A 23,058-nucleotide genomic window follows, 5' to 3' on the forward strand; every position below is an offset into this window, starting at 1 on the left:
TTGCAGGAGTCCTCAGGAGGAATTTGTTGGAGCTGGAGGGTGCCAGAGCCAGTGTAACAGGCTGCGGTATTTATAAGCTAAATAGGAACACATCTGTGCAAGCTGTGATGGGGAACCCTCTTAGTTCCTTAGAGCGATTACTGACATTATGTGATGTTCTGCAGAAGGAAACACGCAGAGGGGGACACAGCTTCAGCAGGACACTGGGGAGGGTGGGAATTCCAGTTTAGAGCAGCAGCTTCATGGATACTTGGGGCTGGTTCTCAAGTAAAGATGTCGTTAAATGCCTGTAATGGATTATTTCTCTGTTCTAACTTTGTGTCATCCTGTTCTACTGCAGTTGCTCTTTGCCAGACAGCCAAGAGTTGTGCAAGTGAAAGGTACCTGGTACATTTCCTTAGCTAAAAGCAAGCAGTGCTGATGCTAAAGTAACCAAACTTTGTCTCAGGAGCGATTTCTCATGTAAGCCCTCTCCCTTTCTTGGATTTTGGGAGATTTCTCCTTTTACCCAGCAGTTCCTCATGCTTATTTAGGACGTTTTGAGTGAAGAGGATTTCTTCTCACTGTATTTGGCAAGTAATTTCATACCCTAAGTTACCCTGTTTGGTACTCTGAGGGCTGTCAGTGCAAACACAACAGCTCACTCGGGAAAGGGTGATGCTGGCAAACACCGTGCTGCGTAGCATTTTTTCCCCTTGGTAGAAGTTTACTTGGTAACGTTTGTTTTCAACACAAATACTTTCTTCGCTAGAAGCGCATTCGGGGCAGTGGTAGGAAAGGCAGTGTTGGTGTATTCCCAAATTACTTCATTTTTCCTTTGCATTGGGCAGCACTTCTGGAGGCTGCTTTCTCCCTGTAAATCGGTCTCTCCAGACAGACTTTTACTGTCTGGAAAAAACATCTCCAAAGGGAAGAAAGGCTTGGAGATAAAAACTGGGGCTACATGGAATAAATCACACAGGGATTGCCGAGGGAGTCAAGGCCTGGGTCTGCTGCTTTTGTGGCCTGTGCCCCCGCTTTCAGCTTTTGGACTTTCCGAGTTTCTTTTCAATGGAAGCAATTGGAAGTAGTGGAACCTTCTGGGCATTTGTTCCTGGCTGTTCCAAGTGTTCACTGTTCTCTCGTTCCCAAAGGCAGCTGCTCTGACAAGGACTTCAGCTCTACTACTAGTAGGTAGAGGAAGAGGAAGGGGTTACGGTGTTGGGGGGAAACCTGGACCAGTAAGAATATCCTATAGACTCTAGTCCGTATTTCTGTTCAGGAATGGTGAACTTGAGGATGTGAATTTGAGTACAGAAGGCCTGAGATTAGGAAAAAGCACCTTTGTGGTATGGGTTCTTTATTGGTTCTCTTTGGGTTTGTGCTGTCTCCGAACCTGATTCCTGGCCCTTGTCACAGCGAACATGGTAAGGGTGAGAAGTTCAGGCAAATCCAGATGGAGATGAACTTTGTGCGTCATTTTCCTTCTGTTATGTTTACTTCCCCCCCACCCAACAAGTTAAAGCACCTGGAGTCCAAGCAATGGTAATAAATGAAACTGGAGCAGGTCCCCCAGAGTAAGGGAAATGATGAAGTGTGTAAATAGCAAACCAAATGTGTGTATTACAGAGCCTGATACAGGATGTTACCGTGACAACACAGCAGGACTCCAGTAGTACTTCTTCTTCTGCTTTTTAAAGAAAAGTAACACTTTTGCCCTGTTCCTTCATGGTTTCAGCTGATGGAAGGTCTGAGCATTAGGAATGATTTCAGAATCTGGGTATTTTTGAGTAAATCAGCTAAAACTATTGAGAAACAATTGGGTCAGAGCAGACCGGATGTTTTGGCCAGAGCAGCTTTTGGGGCTCCCCTCCAAAGAGGGTGACAAAATAAAAAGCTAGAAACAAATAATCCAATGGCTCTCAGTTTTATTAAATAAGCAAGTTTAAATATATAGATATATAAAGTATAACAGGTTTCATGTTACTAAATAATTGTGCAAACTTGGTACACAGAGCGGAGGGGAACAGGGAATAGCTGAGATTTTGTTGAGTTTCTTCTTATTTCTAATACATTACAAATGTTAAATACCACAGACCAAAATCATAGGTGGTGTAGAATGGCTCTTCAATAACCAAACACTGGCATGAGGATAACTGAAGTGACAGTGCACTTGTACTTTTCCAGTTGAAATACTGCAAGAGATACAGTTAATAAAGGCTCTGTCACACAGACAAGCTACGGGGATGTAAGAGGAGTATTAAAGCTGAACACTCACTGTAGAAATCACAGTGACGAGTCCTGGAGTACTAATGCTTCAGGTAAACTTAGGGCCAGTCAAGCTTAAAGTAATACTTCAACTCTGTGGAGCAAATCTCACAGAAAGGATGAGTTCCCTCCCTGCAGCATGGAGCTTTAGCAATGACTGTAGTCAGAATGCGTCCCTTGAAATGTTCCTGCTTGCCGGGGGGTGCGGCACAGGCACAGGTCACCAAGGATTCTGGAACTGAATGATTTGGGCAGATTCTTTGCGGGTCCTGACTTGATCATTTGGAATCTCAAAATGCCAGAACTCGCCCCTTCGGGCAGACTGGCAGAACAAGCATGTACGGGGGAACTCACCTACAGCGCTGGCTTGGGTCTGGGTTTGTAGTGAGGCTCCTTCTGCTTGTTCTCAGCAACCATACCCACACCTTCTGCTGTTAAATTCACAGTTTGAGCGTTTATACAGAAGCTAAACCGACTCATGCTAGTGAATGGGGTACATGCAGCAGCAGCTAGAGCAGTGCACGCTTACTACTACCGAGGTTTACGAATACCACGTACTGGTTTCACATCCATTTTCACTCGTTTTGTCATTAAGACTTACATTATATTTGGGTCAACCAAAAAAACCCAAAGAGATTTATAAAAGTTTACAACCATTAAACAGGAATGTTTAATTCTACAAATGAAGAAAGCCAACTACTGCAGCTCAATACGACAACGGGACGAACAGTAGTGAAGTCATCTTTATGTACAAGTTAATATATTACTGACATGTCATTCTTACAAAAAAGAACATTAAATAACTCGGACTGACATCCCATGGTTTATGAACTTAAGGTTGACACTTCTAAGTGACAAATTATATGAAAGTAAGATAGCTAAAGATGAGAGATCCTTAAAGCAGAACTCCCAGGGAACGCTCTGGCCCCAGGAAAGCACTGATCACCCCTACTGCTTAACAACTGCTGATTGCAGTAGGCCAGGATTTTACCTTCCCCCTTTTTTTTTCCTTCATCTGGAACTGTAATTTCATGGATTTTATTAAAATAGAGTTTCTAGAACTGTTCTCTTACAGTTTTAAAAACATTTAAATACCATGCTCTCAAAAAGAGCATTTATACAAAGTCTTATATTTACAATATAGACAGTTATGATCAGGTGTTAATAAGATCAACTCTTCCTTGTAAGAAGAAATCTAAGCTTATGCGCTGAAGATGAACGAATGTGTCAGTGTTTTGAATTGGCTTGTAAACATATGTGAAAACGGATGGGGATGACATATTAAGCACTCAAAGTAGTCGATTAGGAAAGAGCACATCACAGACAAAGGGGGGGGTTACCTCTGAGGAGGACTAAAGGAGCAGAAAGCTTGCAAACTACTTCCATAAGGCTGCGCTGCCCATTCTGTAGCTCTGTGCAGGGCACATGCCAACAGCTTCCTAGGGAAAGACAGTCTGCCTTAGGGAAATAGTGTGCCGGGGTTGTATTGGCATAGCATGCCCGGTGTTTAAAAAGGACTTACTCATCAGTAAGACAGAAGTTAGTGAGAATTAAAATGACCAGACAGTCCTACAGCAATGAGCATCTCCATGAACCAGCCAACACTTCTAACGGAAATTTCTGCTCAGTTTTCCACATCAGAAAACATCAAAAACACTTCCTAAACCTCTCTTAAAATAGCATATAAGTGGAGAGAAAGGGAACAAACTGTTTTCTACATACAAATATTTAATTCCATGCAAGATGGAAAACATGAGTGCACAATAAACTTCATTTTCTACCTAAAGAAGTTATAAATTAATGGGTTCAGAATAAAGCAGGGTCTCTAGCAATCATTGTCACATTTTAAACACATGCAGATGAGTTAACAGCAACATTTTTACATAAAGTTTAGTGCAAGAAGGTATCTGCTTAATAAATAGACTAAAGATAACTATGTAATGCTTTGAGGTGTACACACAGTATCTGTGCACGTAATAACCTGGTTCTGAAAAGTTGTCCTTGTTTGTCTATAAACTACAAGTGCCCATTTGAAATAAAAAAGATCCATAATTACTCATGGGCTACTTCCCTGTGACACACGGTGTCACACACGTTGTGGTGAAAATGTAATACTGAAGTTAATCTAGAGATTATTATTTGCTTTTTATACACAGTTTTTATACAATCAAGAAAAAGAGATACAATTTGTATCAACAAACAAAAGGTCATTTCTGGTTATTTGAGGCATTGCTCTCAGCTGCTTTATACCATGCAAGAGAAGAGAATAAGAATTAATCGCAAATCAAAAATAGAAGATGCAGGTTAATAAGAAATTGGTTCGAAAACTTGTCCAGAGTTAAATCTTTCCTCCAACTGTTTGAAATGTCTGAAGATTTTCCTTTTTCCCCTTTAACAGACAATAACCAACTAAAAGTAATTTGCCAACACCGAGTGTAAATACAGACTCACCTTCAGGATAACTGAGTTTAGATACATGATGTGGCCATTGTGGCTGTTACCTGTACCAACACAAGGATGTTTATCCCGTGTGAAGTGATACGGTTATCAAGTGTCAGTAAGTCAACTGCAGTTGCACCTGTAATTGTGGTTTGTTGTTATTTGGGGTTTTTAGTATGACAGGAACATATTTTGCACGTGATAAAGAGCCCACGAGCGATGTTGAATCAAACTAACCCTTACAGTAACACAAGTGGAAGAAATGATAGAACTTTGTTCCTCAGACAGGTAACTAGGAAGCAGCATGCAAGCCATTATCAAAACACCAGAAACAACCCTGACTGCAGCCTCACGTTCCGTGTGTTTCACAGTAAGAAACATTTAGGCAGTGTCACACCTTCTCATGAAGAAACAAAAGGCCATAAACCAGGCCTTTCTCAACTTTCATGAAAAAAACTACAGTAGAAGTCAACAAGTCCTAGCTCGAGCCGTGTCGAGTTAGTAATGGTTCCAAATGCTGAAATATACAATGGGTTCAAAAAAGGGCGTCCAGTCAGTGCAGCTTAAAAAACAATAAACGCCTCTTTTGGAGACATTTAGCTACAAAGGTTCCCACCCTGAGCAAGATACCAGTTGCGCAAACAATGCCACACAAAATTATCTCACCTGTTGAAACAGGAACTCTAAAAGCCTTCATGAGGCAAATGCACACCTTTGCGTGGATCTGAAGAGCAAAAACCAGGCCCAGCTTTGCCATAAACCCAAACTGGAGCATCTCTTTTCAAGAAGCAGCCTTCCCCCTCCAGCCCCTTCTCAAGTTGATCTTGTACAGCCATCGTGAAGGTTAGGCTCACTCAGCCACCATCCTTGCCCCCAGAGGAAGGGCTGTAGTTACTGACAAACTTCCATGTTAAACATCCAGTGTCTGCTGCTTCAGGTGGAGTAATCCAGCTTAACAGAAACCTGGCCATTTGCTTTCAGCATGGCTGGTCCCTGGGGGCAGCAGCTGCTTGGTGCAGAGCTGGGAGGCGATTCTGAAGAGAGAAGCTACAGTTAACCTTGTTTTAATGTACTGAATGGCACTCACACCTTCACACCCCTTAAGGGGTTTGGTCCTAACGTGGCTTCTGTTGGATGGAGCCAACGTATTGGACGCTGTGACAGACACTGAAACTCCTGGGGACCAGTTTTGAAATTGAAGTGCCAAAAGCTGAAATCAGTTTTTCCTTTTACAAAGTGAGGATTTTAATTTCTGTCAAGTTTACTTTTCCTTCAATGTTTCCTATGCCAGTGGGCAGTGTCAAATGCAAAGCTGAAACCCTAGAAGTCATCTGGCTGTGTACAGAGCTTACTTTTAAAGGCCGATTAGGTATTTATAAGTAAATTGAAAGTGTACACGAATACATGCGATATAATTGCTAACAATAATTTTGTCGTAACAGCTTTGAGACACTGAACGTGACATTGTAGTTCTTAATGAGCTATCCATGCAGCAAGGTATGCATTTCCTATAAAATACTATTAAAAATCCCTATATTTAAAACCTTAAAATTTACAATACAATCAAACTCTTATATAGTGCCTCAGCATATATATGATTGCTACTGTGTACAGAATTTTATACTATCTTAGTAGAAAATATTTACAACAGATTGGCCCCTTCCTTCTTCATTTAGGTTCTCCTCCAGGTCCTACATGCTGCGTAGTTTCATCTATCCAAAAGAGGCTGTAATGCTTTAACGCCCTGTTCTTAATTTGGCAACAATCATAGCTGCCAGCTGTTGTGCATCTGTCATGTGGGGATTCTTTTCCATCACAGAAAGGACAATGCTTGGAGGGAAAATATTGCAGAGGTTCTTGTATGTTTGATACTGATGTTCTGGAATGATATGAGGTTCCCGTGGTTCCCCACATATCCCAATCCAGGGATTCCTCCAGAGCTGCTCCATCTTCTCAGGCATGCTTCTTACCATTACAGGTTCGTAACATGGCTGCATGAGGTTGTTACTCAATGGATAGGAGTGGTAAGTGTAAGAGTCTGATGCACACGGTAATGGATCCCAGCTAGCATGCTGCTCTCGACAGAGAGGTGGTCGTCTCTGCCTTGTAGGGTTACTTTCATAAAGCCGTGAGTCAGAAATACTGTCCATTCTTGTCATGACCAAGGCACGGCTTGGTTGTGCAGTTGATGGATGAACATTTTGAGGCACAGGGTATTCTCCTGGACAACTGGACCTTGCTCCAACAACTGGATGCTGGGCATGGAGGCCTAAGTGGGAAACTGACTGTTTGCGAAGGGATTGCTTAGGCTCTTCACTTCCATAACTCTGAGCTCTATTTAAGGCTTCATGGTAACCATGGGAAAAAGGCTGAAGACGATTTTGCGATGGCAGTCTGTGGATCTTCACATTGTCTTCTGAACTGGCATCTGCTACACCCAGATACAAGTCATTGTAAGAGGAATAAGAATCATTACTTGTATGGCTTAAGCAATTGTCAGGACAGGGGCTTGAGTTTCTAGAATACATCCCCTGGTCCATATCAGCCCCGTAATAATCTGTGTTACGGATACTACTTATGCTCAAGTTGGAGAAATCACTGAGTAAGGAATAATAGCCATGGTCCCCCAGTGATTCGTATTTGGGATACTGGTCAGTATAGCTAACTGAGGTGCCATGGCTATTGGTGACTAGTATAGGAGGATATTGCACACTGGACATATGTTCCAGTGAGGATTTCTGATGCATGAACTGTGAGGAACCTGGCACCGGGCTGCTTGCAGAGCGAGTATTTAATGCACCAGCTGCATGGCTTTTTGGTGGAGGGAGCGTTGGTACACTTAATGCAGAAACCAGAGACGGGACAGAGCTGGCCTCGGACTTCCGGGCTATTGATAACTTTTCCTCAGGCTCCACAGCTACTGATCTAATGCTTGGATCTGACTGACGTTTTGGGGCAATGCGTTTCACTTCAGAACTGATTTCTCCTTTGGAGCTGGATGGCCCTGTGCCACATTTGGCCAAGGCTCCCTCACTCATAGTTTTCACAGCAGATAATTTGGCACTTATTCGAAGCTCATCCGCTACTGACCTTTGAGGCTGGTTTGCCCGTTCTGGGTGGTAATATTTACATTTGTGCCCATAGGTGCACTTTTTACCTGAAAGAAAAGTGGGTTCAAGTTAAATAAACCAAACCCCAATCAGTATCACCAGCTGCCATCTTTTTTTCTTTGTATCTTTCATCAATTCTCAATGCTAATATTTCTACATTAACCCCCTAAGGAATAATTATATATATATATATATATATATATATACAGTAGATACAGGCAATCACAGACTCTGCTGCCTGTATCCATGTATATCACTGCATCAAGGGAAAGACATATCACTTTTCCTTCCTCCTGGCTCATGATTTCACTACTGACATCAATACTCCATGCTATATAAAACAAGCTAGCTCTAACACAATTTGTACAGTTCTGAATCTCCTTTCTTGCATACAAACCAGAAGAAAATGGCAAAAAGCTGCATTATCTGCAAGCCGTATCTGGCAATCCTTCATTTTCTGCTACACTGGTTTTACTCATATGTGTATGAAGGGTGTAAAAATGGATATAGTACTTGGATAGCAACATTAAAAATGGCGCTTTTTTTCTTGTTCCAGTATGACAAGAGGCTAATTAAATGCTTGCTTCACCTACCTTTGAATACAACAAATCAACCTTACTTGGGCACTTACCATAAGGACACGGTTGTTTCTTATGCTCAGGAATAACTGGCCTTTTCCTTAAGAAATTTTCAAGGCTTGGACCATGGCGTCCTAAAGGATCATCAGGAGGCATGAACCTAAGGGGAAAGAAATGAAATGTGAATTCCAGTTTCTACTGAGGATTCTGAACTCGCAAATTCCCTTACTTCTGAAGACAAACCCCTTACTTGTCATTCACAAAAGAATACATCAGCAGCCGCTCCTCTATGAACTTCTTCCATTCTGGTTTTTCATTCTGAAGATCCCGATAGTTGTCATTGGATACGATGATACCATCCGAGTCGAAAGCAAGCTTCACTATGAATCGGTCATCATAGCAAACCACTCTTCTTCCCTGAACTCTTCGAGATGGGGTAAAAACAAGAATTTTCTCCTTCTCCAATTTACGCAGGATTTCTTGATCTGTAAAATAATTCGAGTTGAGCAACTTCAAAAATGTTTTCAAGAAATGCAGCCTTTGAAATGTGAAACTTCCTCCCTCTTTTCTCACAATGTATTTTATTCTGTTCATATACAGTCCCCACTGTCATTAAGAAATACCTAGGTGCAAAGTTATATTTCTGTGGTTTCAAAGCACTGGCTGAATATTCAATATTTAAGCTTCTGAACCACGCTACTCCTCTGTAAACAACCATGTACCTTTACTCAATCTTCCTGAACACATCAAGAACTCGGTTATTACTGTATTACAGTAGCCTTCTTGTTAGCCTAGAGTACATCCTAAGTACTTTCTATGAGTCAAAACACATGCTGCCTTTTCAGTGTTCAAGACAATGGCCTGATACTACTTATTATATACTCACCCAGCAAGTAAGAATCCATTCCTATATGATTAACAATGGTTTTGCTAATGGGAAAATTCCGACTACTTCTCAAAAGTGTTGAAATGATCCAGTAATGCTACAAAAAACCAGCACTGGTTACAAATGCAGATACTTATATGCTTGTTTCCTCACTAGTGAAACTGTTGTGTTTTCAAATGAATAGTTGAGTGCAACATCACATCCACAGCTCAGTGTGTGTCCCCATCACCGGTACCCAAGAACACGGTTATGTCTTAATGCAATACTTTTTTTTCTTAAGCAAGGGGTCAAAGAAAAACCTTGATCTATTACCTGTAATTGGTGCATCAGGTCGAGACTGTTCTTTCCTCCACGCAGGTACAAACACAGTGATATCTTTATGTCCTTTCTCCAGAAACCAATCCACAGCTAGTTGAATCCCCCGACAGGAAAAGCCTTCTTTATTCCCATGGCTGAAGAACATGCAAGTTTTAGAAACAGTAAGGACAAAAGGTAGATTTGGTTTGGGGGGTTGTTGTTTTGGGGTAGTGTGGGGTTTTTTTCTCCTTATAAAAGAGATATAAGAGTATAAGGGAAATTAAGTCTGTAAAGAGAGCTAAACCTTTGTATTCAACCTGCTTAAATAACTGGAAAAAGAACTGCCCAGAGATATTCAGCCATCAAATTACAGCAACCCTGCTACTTCAGACTCTAGAAATGGATAATTTCACTATCTCAAAAGCAAAACCAAACCAAACTTGAAGAATTTTCACTTATTTGGTGAAAAATATCACTTTCCCCAAGAAACTGAGCTTGCCTTAAATACTACCATAGAAAGTTATGAGTAACAAAAAAGGAAGAACTGACAAAGCTGGCTGCCATGGGTCACAGGTGCTTTTAAACATCCAGATCAAAATAAGATGTTTCCTTAATAGTAAAGGTTTTGTATTTTTTGTTAGGATTTTTTAAGGGAAAGAAATAACTCAAAGTTGTTTGAGCCCATCAAAAATCTGTTTTCTGAAACACAGAGCACAATTCAAATACAGGGCTTGAATTCTGTAAATGGCCTAAGAAGTTTCTGCAATGAAATAATAAATATTAGAGTTTTGATAGGAACTAAGGACAGTATTAATTATGAATCATGTTCAGTCTTCATTTGCATCACCAATAACTGCAGTATTTTTAAGCATGAGAAGTGTGTAACTTTTGCACTTCTCACTCTGTAGAGCAGATGCTTCATAGTTAAGAAATTTATATTTTTATCATTATCCTATGGATTATCTTTCAGAACTTTGTGTTATTACTATAGAGCAACATCACAGATGACTGGCCCATAGCAAGATGTGTGCTCTTCTGGCCTCAGAATGTTATATAAGAAACGCTGAAACAGACCAAAGGCAGACAGATGTAATACCATCTGCATCACTATGGGTCACCAGCCTAGTCCAGATTCTTGCAATGTAAATAACGCATACAGAAGCCACAATGTTTCTAAAGCATTTTCCTTCAGATTTTTATATATTTCAGACTTTGCAGAATTTAATATCTTTTTTGATTTTCATATGCTTCTGCCTCTTGTTATGAGTTGGGCTCAATAACCCTATGGCTTCCTTCTAACTTGAGATATTCTATGATTCCATAAATCAGGCATCAGACTGAAGCTCTGCAGTAGTAAGGGTACAAACACTTTTCTCTCCAGCTCCTGCCACATTAGGCTCAGGAGGAGCTCAAGCACTGCAGACATTGGAAAGTCAACAGGCCCAGAAAAAAAAGGAAAGAAAAAAAAGTTAAATGCAGTCAGTATTGGTGATGCTGCTTTACGGAAACATCGTCTGGACAAATGTACCACAACTTGGCACTGAAAAATCCTGTACATAAAATATTCTTGTAGGATTTTTTGGGGGGGAGTTAATATATTTCAAATCTGAGAATACTTAATTCACTCAAAGTATTAAGAAATGTATTAAATCTGAACTTTCTTAATAACTTAAAAAAAAAAAGACAATAGATAATAATTCAGACAAATTCAGAGCAGAAAGCTGATACTAAAGGAAATCTCTTGGTATTACTGATCACTAAAGAGAGTGTTTAAAGACCTCTCTCATAGAAAATCATACTTTCTCAGTGATAAAAAAATGGTTGAACTCTACAGACATGTTTGGAAGTGGCATGGGACAAATACCTCTTGAATTAAGTGCTGACCAAAATGCACGTGTGCACAAGTCTGAAATTACAAGTGCCACAGCTGTGTGAGTCAGCACAATTAGATCATGCGTATCCCTGTACTCACACAGCTGAACTGCTTTGCATTCTGAGCAGGCTTAATCAGCAGGAGCAAAAATACCCTGAAGTCAACTGCGTATCATCAGCATACACGGCATGGCATTTTACAAAGAACCAAGTTTCCCTCCCCTAATTGGTTGCCTTTGGACATTAAATAAATACTCAAGGACTTCAAAAAGATTAAACCCATGCACACCGAAGCACACTACAGCTGGATTGGTAGAACAAAAAGGCTTGAGGGGAGAACTTGGTCCGAAAAGGGGGTGAAAAGAACTGGAATACAGATTGCATATAAAGGTGTAACAACGTAACTAAAACCCTGGACTAAAGAGTCCATAAAAAAGATGGATTATCAGGGTAAATATACTACATGACTTAAAATGACTTTGCCATCAATACTGATTTTTCTCATACATATTTTAGTGATTTATTCTTCTCAAATGTTGTGACAGGGAGACCTACCTCATAGCCACATTGCTTCCATCAATGACAATTGGCCTCAAGTTATCGCTGTTATCCACAACTTCATCTTCAAGTGACAGTTCAGGGCTTGCTATTTCCTTTGGGCAAGGGCCTCTTGGCACCAGAGTACTGGCGGTACTGCTGGCACTGCTTTGTCCCTCTGATTCACTTTTGTTGCCAAGTCTCACAAGCTCTGCCAGAACATCATTGATGAGCGCATCTGCTCCCAGTTTATTCAGTACAGCCTGGATCTGATCTCCTGCATACCCAAGCTTTAAAGCAAAATCCATTTTAGCTTGGTATTCCTTGTCCAAATTTGTTTTGCATTCATCTAGCTTCAAGTCTTGTGTGATACTGCTCTGTGAAAAACTTGGGCGATCCAAGCAAGGGGAGCGACAGAGTGGCCGATGTGGTTTAGTGGAAACCTCCTTTTCTCTCCACTGAGTATTGCTACAGCTGCTTCTGAAGTACGGTTGCTCAGGTTCACTTTCTGAGCTCGTCCATTCCTCAGATTCAGCACTGCATTCCCCAGCATCTTGTTCCACATTTCTGTCTCCTCTGGAGTGCCTCTTCTCCATTTTCAGCTTCCCTACCATAGACCAGGCCGTCATCACGTTCAGCTTCCAGCCAGAGCTCAGTTCTCTTTCATTTCCAAAGCCACCTGGAATTCATATTCAATTGCATTGTGTTGGCCAATTAAAGGTGGACACGAGGCTGGAGTTAATGTGCCTTGCTTACTGTGTTCTGGCATAAACAACACCAACATGAAGGTCCTTAAAAAAACAAAAGAACAAAAATATTAGCTTCTCCTAATTCTGAGGATTCTGTGAAGTCCTCAACTACAATGACCTGGTTTACAAGGCAGCAGAGGCCCCCAGTCATTCACATTACTGTGTAACACATTGATCAGAATAAAGCATATAATTATGTTGTCTCTTTAATCACAAATTAATCTCTTTTCCTCCCCTTGTTACTCTATGTAAAAAAATGACACTTCCCACACAACACATCTGGAATTACTGGAGCAGCTCAGTAATATTTAAAGCTAATAAAGCAGAAAAGAGTGACCCACTACTTTCAGCAGAAACCTCTTTCCAGCCTTGTACTGCAGAACAGCCTGCCTACTGCAGGAACAACTGTGTGAAGTTCCAGGGTGCATAAGATACAACACAAACCATTTCAGTCTCTTTCAGGAAGGGGTTACTGTCAGAACCAACTTCAGTTTACTACAAGCTGCCTGCTAGACTGTCCAGGTCACTAAAGAGATGCACAAAGGTTCTACATGTCGATCATCTTGTGCTGTTTATTGTACCTACTGCACCAAAAATTCCAAAATCATGGATGGATATTTCTGCATTCTGCCAGAAAGTCAGGACAGACACTCCTTATTTTTGTGTTATACCAGAAGAAATATTGTTCAGGGAATTCTAGCGAGAGGTTTGACAAATGAGAAGATTAAAGTGACCTGTGAAGGGCTGAATGGATGTCAGGGAGCCCTGGAAAAACAGTTTTTAAGGGGAATTGCATCTACAGCAGTTTTAGATAAAATGGTAAAGTAAGACTAGATATAACTGCATGTAAGTGGAGAACCTTGATTACTGAAGCAACCAGCTAGAGGTCTACTTTGAGAAAGCTGCAAGTCCCACTTGTGAGTAACAAAAAAGAATGATGGAATAGTTTTGCAGAAACCATCCCTTTGAATCCACTGTATCATTTTGATAAAACTCGTTTCTGTTCAAGTCAGCTCTTTTAGATGTAACAACAGGCATAGAGAAGAAAGACTGAAAGGCAGAAAAATGAAAAGGTATCAGACTTCTGAAAGAGCTCAGTTGTAAAGCTGCAATTACTACAGAGGCTCCTGTCAGCAAAGATGTCTTCCAAAGAGGCATGACAAGCATGATCCTGGATTTAAATAGCAACCACAGAAGAAAGACCTGGTATTGACACCAGTTTTCCAATATACCTTTGCTTTTAACAGTAAAGCCAGTGACTCTGCAGTCTGACAACAGCTGGAGATGTGAGCTGTTGATGCATGAAAAGCTCTTTCCCAGGATTCCTATGAGAATTTTTGTGGCACAAAACAGGCACAACTTTGGCACTGGAACAGAGATTGGGTGAAGATGTGCTTTCCTAATAAGCTCCTCATGCACACAAAACGAAGTAAAAAGAAATGAAAGTATAATTCGTTTGGGGTTACTGGTCACTCGTGTAACTAAGAATAAATCTGTATCTCTTCCATGTGCCTTTTGACTCTCTTCTCACGTCTTCCACTCCTTCAGGCTATAAGCAAGCATTAAAAGAAGACAAAATTTTCCTCAAGAGCACAAGCACTCAACCAAGTACATGAATTATTTATACACAGAACATTATCAAGTACACTGTATTCAAAAGCTTTTTAAAAGCCTGACTCCTGTCTCCCCAGCAGACCACAGTGGCTCTTATCTAATTACTGTGACCTACCAAAACAGCAAATAAGAGACATACTCCCTTAATGTACAGCAGTGCAACTCCCTTGATGTACAGCAAATACCAAGCTGGGAACTGAAAACAAGTATCGGAATCTGTCTGGGGGGGAAAGTTGTATCTAGATGTACAGCAAATACCAAGCTGGGAACTGAAAACAAGTATCGGAATCTGTCTGGGGGGGAAAGTTGTATCTAGTGTAGGGGGAAGAAAAGCATCTCTGACATTGGTAATCTTATCATTTATTGGCTTTTTCATCCTTAAATACAACTTTAATCTTTTTTCCATAGAACAAAGCTAAACAGATACTGAAATTAAGTGAATAATAATGGTAATGCTGAAATGCATCCATATATTAATGAATATTAGTGATGCAAAACAAATACAATAAACATAAAATCAAAATCTCAAATATTCAAATTATCTTCAAAATGAAAAACTGATTTTTTTTCTTCTGAACAAACAGTTCAGAGATTTTCCAAAGCATTATAAGCCACAAAAGAAAACTGAACAAACCACCAGTGTGTGTATAAGTCAAAGATTATTCATTCTCAGTTTTCCCATCCTTTAGTTTTCAGACACTAAGATGCTGAAAACCACAGCCCCTAATATACCACTCATCTCTGACAGCCTTCTTCCTTGACCATTTCCCTGCATTAAATGGTGGTTTTCTGTTGCCTATGAGGGATTCATAAGACTAAACCCCTCCCCCCCCCAAAAAAAAAAAACAACAACCAACCAACTAAACCCAAAACTGTCCCAAAGTGAAGCAAAGATTATTAATCTGTGCAACATTTACACAGTAATATATAATGTAATGAAATCTAGAATGACCTGAAACAGGCCAAATGGTAGCATTCTACAAGACTGCACTCTAATTTATGCTCTTCAGCTACACATCTCATCTGGCTGCTATGAATGTACACACTGGTGGAGATGGTAGATATACATCCAGAATACAATGAACTTCAACACAGTGTTTCCAGTGACACTGGAAAGTACCTACCAATTAAAGGTAGGTATTTTAAGAATACGTATGTTTACAGATGAGCAATTTTAGGTAAATACCTTAGATTTCATTCTGACTTATTTGTGTGCTTTGTTTGCTTTGAAGATAAAAGATCTTCCATATTCTGACTGATTTACTTGTGACTCCTTAAGACTGGCTGAGAGCGAATTACTCCCATCTGTAACTGTAGGGGGGGGGGGGGGGAGGTTTAGAACAAAAAAAACCCAGAATATTCTAAAATTTAGTCCTGGTCCTTATGTCATGTGAAGCATAGTGTGAGTGAAAACTGCTCTTGATGAACAGCAGGATTTCCAGCTACTACTGGGTGGTTCTTAAGGAAGCAAGAGAAGTACACAGCAAAGGTGGCCAGCTTGACCAGTAACTATTAATGGTCTCAAAATCACTCCAAGCAATCCCAAACGCAGTGACTCTCACTGGTCCATGCTCTTTTTGTGATGCACATACATGCAAACACACACATGCATGCAGAGAGGGCTGCTGGTGTCCTTAGGAAATCAAGCTCATTAAAGAAAACGCTAAGCACGTATCTAAAAAAAACCCTAAAAGGCCAAGTTTTGAGTCAACCAACACTATTTTTTTAAATGAAGAACCATATTCTAAGTCCTTTGTGCAATATGGAATAAACCCACAGTTTCCTTGCACTTGAACGGAAATTCCAATGCTGATCATTTAGGTTTCAGCTGGATACTTCCTGTCCTTCAATATTAGGCATTCAAAGAGTATCCCTCTAAATACTTAGATACTAATATTATTGTAGTACTCTGGTTTCATTTGAGGTGATTTTGTCTCGCATAGCACTAAAAGCAGTATATTTACAACCCAAGTACTTGCCAAAATAGGTGTATTTATTAATCAGCTTAATCTGGACTGGGTTTTAATTCGGTCTCACATATAACCCTGTATTACCAAAACTAAAACAAAGGATATAAAGAATTATTATAAAAGAAGATTAAAAATGCAGGTTATCAGCACAGTGCACCCTAGCTTACAAAACACTGCAACTAAGGAACACTTTACAATACCTGCAATAAGACTCACTTTTACCAGGTTTACGTTCTCTTATAAACACTTCAATGTTAATTTAAACTACAAGCAAAATATGTTCCTTCCCAACTGGAAATTAAATCAACTGTTCTCACTCAGAGAGACTATGATTATTTTTACAGTAATAATCTGGGTAAAACTGTCACTATCACTCCCACATTTAGATTTTTCAACCACTTCTTGTTGTTAATGACTATACAAGTTTTGCTCATCATTTCCCCCCCTCTTTCTTAGCTGCATAATAATGTATTTTATCTGCATATAAACTGATTTCACCATTCTGTTGCATTGTCCCAATTCCACATACACAGCTCTAATCTTCTGCTATTTAACATCATATAAGCAATTCATCCTAAACTTCATCTACCCTTCCCTGAAAGTAAGATCTTATTTTAGCCAGGCAGTTAAAGATCAGAGTCACATCTCAATAATCCTGAATTCAAAAACCAATTTAAATATAAAAGAAGTGTAATTTTAGGAACAATTTCTTTCACTGCCGCTGCATACTCACTCCTGTCACACGAAGAAAGCAGCTCAGCTACAATCCGTGGTAGGAAGCAGTGCTGTGTATGTAGGACTGCTCTCTGACAGTCCTGAGCTGGGTTTACTATTCTTTGTTCACTAGTGCTAGATCAGTGGATCTGTCCTGAAATCTCATTCTATGGAAACACCCACTTCTGTGACTCATCTTGGGAGTTTCTTGCCTTTTCTTTCATTCATGTCAGGCTTTGGTTGAAAGCCACTAAGTGGGAAATTTCAGCTGTCTCATCCCTCTCTTGCTTAGCAGTGGAAAATATTTGGTCTGTGATGTCGTGATCACTATTAGCTCTCAAATACATGAGATGGGAATTAAAAATCTGCTAAAAAAGAAATAAATCTCTAGTTATCTTCAAGTTAGTTACAAACCAAAACACAGTGGTTTATAAGAAGTTCCTCTTCAGATCCCTCTGTGAGCTTGTGAGGGAAGTGCTTGATAACCTGTTGTAGAATCAACTGCTGTGTTGACAGAAAATGAGGCACAGGCAGTGTTCAGAGCCCATCTCTACAGCCCTGCATACTTCTGTCCAGTGAGCTCCTAGGAAACAAGTCGGCTTCACCAAAGCCTCTTCACCCTCAGTCAGTCACTCCATCTGTGCTTAACTGTGCCACTGCATTCACCGCCTTGGGATATTGTAGGATTTCTCCCCGTTCCTGGGTCAGGAGCACCAAAACAAAATATCCAACAGCAAGAAATAACAACAACCCTTCCTCACACCCTCCAGATTGGAAATCAGACCTGTGGCACTGCCTTCAGCTACAAAACCAGCACTGTGATCTCTCTCTCCTTTCTTCGCAGCCCTGAACAGTTTGGTCTATATATACCGTTTCCTGCTTTCCATGCTGCTCATAGAGTCATAAATATCCCTTGTCAAATACATGCCATATGCTGTAACAAATAGCTATGGTTTCTGTTCAGGAAACCCCAAGCAGCTGCATACCCCAGTTCCAGCCATTAGCAAGGTGAACAAGTAATCCCAGGTTACACACACATGTATCCAGCACACACATGGCCAGCCACAAAGATACCAACAATCAGCACCCACACAAACACAAGCAGTACCAATGGCTTCATCCTGTTCCCCTCTCTGGCTGGTGAAGATGAAGGTCTGTTAGTGGGAAATATATACATATATAGATACATACATACATATTTGGGTTATGAGGCAAGAGTTGGGTAGCAGGGGGATGCAGGGGTGGCTTCTGTGAGAAGAGACCAGGAGCTGCCCCCCATGTTGAACAAAGCCAACTCAGCAAGCTCCAAGATGGACTCATTGCTGGCCAAAGCTGTGCCCACCAGCCCTTCTCTCTGCTGCTGGACTGGACATGCTGTGCCTTTGATAGCCAACTCCTCAGTTGCCTCACTCCAGAGATAAACACATACACATGGCTTCCAGCCACTGAAACAGCTGGCCGGCTAGTTCAGCTTGGTATTTGCTAGCAATCATGCGCCAACATGTATATCCCCTACTTGCTCTCAAATGTTTTGACCACGTATAATTTTGACTTGAAATTCTTTTTAGAAAGGATTTAATAAAGTACAAAGTGAAAAATACAATGCAAAGAACTTAAGATCTGCATTAAGGTACCTTTGTTGCTGGGTTTCAAGCCTATCTTTGTTACTAGTAACTGTACAAAGTACGCATGTGGTGCACTTAAAGCTACAAACTTTCAAGTTTTGTAAAGGAAATCCCTAAAGGCAGAAATATTCAACTTCTTTCCTAACACCACCATCAGGTCCCACACAATTTTTTTAATCAGACAAGACACCACTGAATTTTTCTCCAATAAAAGAGATGGAGCAAAGATAACAGCAAACTTTAGAGTGATACCCTGTGTGCAATATGCATCATCTGCATACACACAGTGTAAAAGAAAGTATGTGCAAAACCATCGTTTTTAAATAAGAGATCATTTGTACTTCACACAGTTCACATTTTCCATATCCATATGAAAACAACTCCTGGCTATGAATCTTCCTCCTTCCCACTGTAGGTGACAAAGCTCGTGATTTCTTTGATACATGTAAAAACAGTCACAATTGGTATCACATCCCTGAGAAAACTTCCCCTCTGCAGCAATATATGTATGCACTCAACTCACAGGTCTATTCGGTCTATGCAAATCTGCAATGGTAGAGTTTGTTTTTCCACTTCTCAGAAGTTCAAACACAACATCTTGCAGAAAACTGACAATAATGAAGATTTTCTCATTTACGTGATCAAGCAGTGGTAGTACAACTGTACCTAAACACCTCAATCAGTTCCTATTCTATTCTAACTATACAGTCCCTGCCCAGGAGCAAATACAATACTTAGATGATGACATCTGAATTAAACAAGTGATAACTGGAATATCAGCAAGACCAGACAAAACATTTCTGTATTGTTTCAGCTCACTGAAACACCTTTAGAAGGCAGTACTTTCTGGGCACACTAAGGGGTTTTATTGAGAGATCTTATTAGGGACAAGTGAAAAGAAATTGTGTTTAATATGCATGTGTGGAAACACACACATCAAAATAAGCTGTTAGGAAAGGATCTCAGTATGAAGTGAAAGCCTGGATAAATGCTTTGGTGGATTAACAGAAACAGAAGACTCAATCTCAGCCATCTCCTAGGCCATAACATTGAGAAACCTCAGAGAGTCTGGCTGCATAAGGCTAAGAAGAAGCCAAGTCTGGGACAATTCCCAGATTTTGGACCCACATATTCAGGAGAAATGAAAGCAGCATTTCGGCAGTTTTCATGGCTTCAGCGTGCATTTTCATGTCTTAGTATCTTATGTCTCTTCATTTCACTAACTTATCAATCATTAGAATGCTCCTCTTTATAGATTTTTCCCTGTAAGACAGGAAGAGGCATCCTTCTGGAATTAAAAGCTGAATATTCAGGGTGAACTAAAATTCTTATTTAGCCATAAGTTCAAGCAAAAGGAGGTAAGATCTGTAGATGAGAAATCTGTGAAGCAAGCAAACAGATCAAGCTATTTGATTTAACTCCACAGTTACATGGTATAGAATAAAGCCTGAAAAAAACCCTGATGAGACTCTGCCACCCTTTACAGAAGGATGAGGAGGAGAATCAAGTGAAGAGACAAAGTGACAATCTCACCTCTGCATATGAAGTTAGCCTGCAAACACAGTATACCTTTATCAGGGCAGTATCAGACTGAATAGTACAGGAGTGGACCATGGATTACATTTAATCTAGTGCAAGCAATTCATGCATCGTGTAGAATAAATTGACAGCTTTCAGGCAGTCTTAGGACAATGATATCTTGAGCTCTATTTCTGGAAACAATAGGTGATTCATTGAGAATTCTCTATTATCTCATTGCCTTTATGCTCACTTTGCTCTTACGTGCACAGAAAAAAAGTTACTGGAAAAAAACTATCCCTGTGGATCATTTTCAACTGCTTTGTTTTGTTATTCCACTTCTTTGGTTGGTACAGATGCGTTAAGGAGTTATCACACTGGGAAATAAAAAAAGAAATCCATTTACAAGCAAAACCGGAACATTAAAAACATCAACAGCTTTAGTAACACTCGATTTTACTATTAACTGTGAAATGAGAAGTGAGTGTGCCTCAAAAAGCTGGAATAAAAGCTCATCTCACAGATCAGAAACAGTTAACACTGTGTGGCTCAAACTGCAGTTTGTTTAGTATGAGTTACATTCTCTCCAAAGACACACGAATATGAACACACACATATGGAAAGAAAAGAAAACCACTACCAGTTTCTGATGTGAAGATCTTATAACTCAAACATACACATACCAGGGCTTTAAAATTTTAATTCTCACGATGTTCATTGCTAAGCAACCAAGTTTTCTTACTGAACACCTCTTTCAGCACAGTCACGACTGACTAGTAGAATTGATAATGTGATTCAGAGAAAAGTGTGAGGCAAAATCAGCTGTATTTTGTTCATAAAGGACCAAGCTGAAAGCATCTATTTAATTTTGCTGGTATGAAAACTGAAAGAAAATGTCTGCTCAATAATAAAGTGCTTTAATGGCAATGAAAAATATTTGGGAATTACTTAACAATTACTATTCAAATGACAATGCCTTTTAAAGAGCTGGTGCTAGAAATACTCTGTTCAAAGCCAATTCCTTCCAGAAGGCCCAACACAGTCGGAGAAGACAGGGTAAGAGAATGGACTGAAGAACTTCTTTCGGTCCCTTATGATACTCTCCTTCCGCCACCTCAGTGTGCTCTGAGCCAGACCCTTCAAAGAGGGAATTCTATAGTGCACCCGTCTCTTATGAGGAACAACTTTTACATTAAAAATATTTCACTAACTCTTTTAATCAACTTTTCACCAACTGTTAAGCAGCTTTACTTGTGTTCTGCCATTCATTGCAGATACTAAACCACAAAACTAAAAAAGGAAAACATCAACCAAGCCACAACTTATTTTCCCAAATGTCTCTCACCTGGATAATAAATACGTATGACAATGATGCCATAGTATTTATTTTAAGGAGGGGGAGGACTATTTGTTATCTAACTGAACACTGATACATGAAATGGCAACATTTGGGGGAGTTCCATATGCATAGTGAGGAATAAATAGTGCCGATTTCTCCTTCGGTATTTCTTAAACTGTCAAATAAACATCTTAACAAGAATTTAAAAAAGGTGGCATAGTTTTTTATTACAAAAATAAAGTTATTCCCTCCTTGTCTTCAGTGTGAATTTTAGTGTCTTAGTATCTTACATCTCTTCATTTCACTAACTTATCATTAGCATGCTCCTTTGTATAGATGCTTTCCTGTAAGACAGGAAGAGGCATCTTTCTGGAAGAAGGTTGTTCTAAACAACAGCCAAGTCTTTGACTACTGTGGCTATTTCTACATCAGCAGCAGCTGAGCGAAGTACACAAAGACATCCAGCAAAAATCATTTTCACATAGCCAGCTCAGGCACTAAAAGCAAACACATACTGTGTAAATCTTGCATGATTCTGGGTTACTTGTTTGTACAACACAAGAATGAATGAAACCCATTCTATCATCTACACAACCAAACAGGTAAGGCTGCTATACTACAGATCTACAACAGCTGCGCCATGTGATTTCAGTGTAGACAGTTTATAAGCCTACGAACACAAAAGCTGACACCTTCCTGGTAACACACATACCGATTACAGTAAATTAAGAAACTAAAACCATGGAAACAATACAAGCAGCGACCAAGAGAAAAAGAAGTCTTTTGAAAAATGATTCAGTATTCAGAGATACTACATCCAACAGGAACTCCAACACTGCAATGTGCTACAGCACAGACTAGTGGTTACGCTGAAGATGCATTCGTTCTCTGAGCACATTTCCATGCTCTTTAAAAACTCCAACACACAGCTGAGTTGCATTTTAAAGACATTGCCACTTGGGCCTGCAGCACACACACAAAAACCCCCCAAACCCCGAAATGAACAGCAAAAGTCCTCAGGAATGTGACAAAACAGAATTTAGCAGGCAGGAGTTACGTCACAGCACACAGACAAAGAGCACCTCAAGGTGCACCGATGACACTGGGCTTTGGCTTAGCCCTTTACTTTGAAACCACATTTCTAGAGTGCTCCTGAAGAAAGTGACACAACTAAAAATCGGTGTTTTCCCAGCACTGAAGCCACAGCCTTCTCATTGTATTCTCATTTTAGGAGCAGTGCAGAGATTACACACTCCTGCTTGCTGCTTTGAATATTTTCTGAGCTAGTGAGCTATTTTATCTACTGAGAAAGAAGCTCTTAAAGCTGACAAAGCCTATGAGTCACAAATAAAAATGGTAGCTTTTCTCATTCTAATTATACACTCAGGTCACACACATCTGCTGGGACAGATTCACAACTGAAGAAAAGCAGAAAATATTCCAAAATTAACATTTGGGTATTTCAGAATGGATTCAAAGAGCAGAGCTGCGCTGCGTGATGTGATGTGCAATTATCTTTTGTCCTCAATAAAAAGGGCTGGTGATTTGTAGCGTTTTGCCTCT

General features: G+C 40.1%; 1 protein-coding gene across 8 annotated transcripts in view; it reads right to left on the reverse strand.

Annotated features, from left to right (window-relative positions):
• Positions 1-1,890: 1,890 nt before the first annotated feature.
• Positions 1,891-23,058, reverse strand: part of ZC3H12B (zinc finger CCCH-type containing 12B) — a 31,143-nt gene continuing 9,975 nt past the window's right edge. For 6 of the 8 annotated variants that reach the window (XM_065689738.1, XM_065689733.1, XM_065689737.1 and 3 more), the window contains exons 2-6: positions 11,985-12,757; positions 9,573-9,712; positions 8,625-8,859; positions 8,428-8,534; positions 1,891-7,843 (exon numbers count right to left, since the gene is read on the reverse strand). In XM_065689738.1, coding sequence (XP_065545810.1) covers positions 6,423-7,843; positions 8,428-8,534; positions 8,625-8,859; positions 9,573-9,712; positions 11,985-12,595 — 2,514 coding nt within the window. In that variant the 5' untranslated portion in view covers positions 12,596-12,757 and the 3' untranslated portion in view covers positions 1,891-6,422. The remainder of the gene's footprint in view (positions 7,844-8,427; positions 8,535-8,624; positions 8,860-9,572; positions 9,713-11,984; positions 12,758-23,058) is intronic. The other 2 variants (XM_065689740.1, XM_065689739.1) reach the window with 2 other exon arrangements.

The sequence above is a fragment of the Lathamus discolor genome, chromosome 9 (genome assembly GCF_037157495.1).
Source record: "Lathamus discolor isolate bLatDis1 chromosome 9, bLatDis1.hap1, whole genome shotgun sequence".
NCBI lineage: Eukaryota > Metazoa > Chordata > Aves > Psittaciformes > Psittacidae > Lathamus > Lathamus discolor.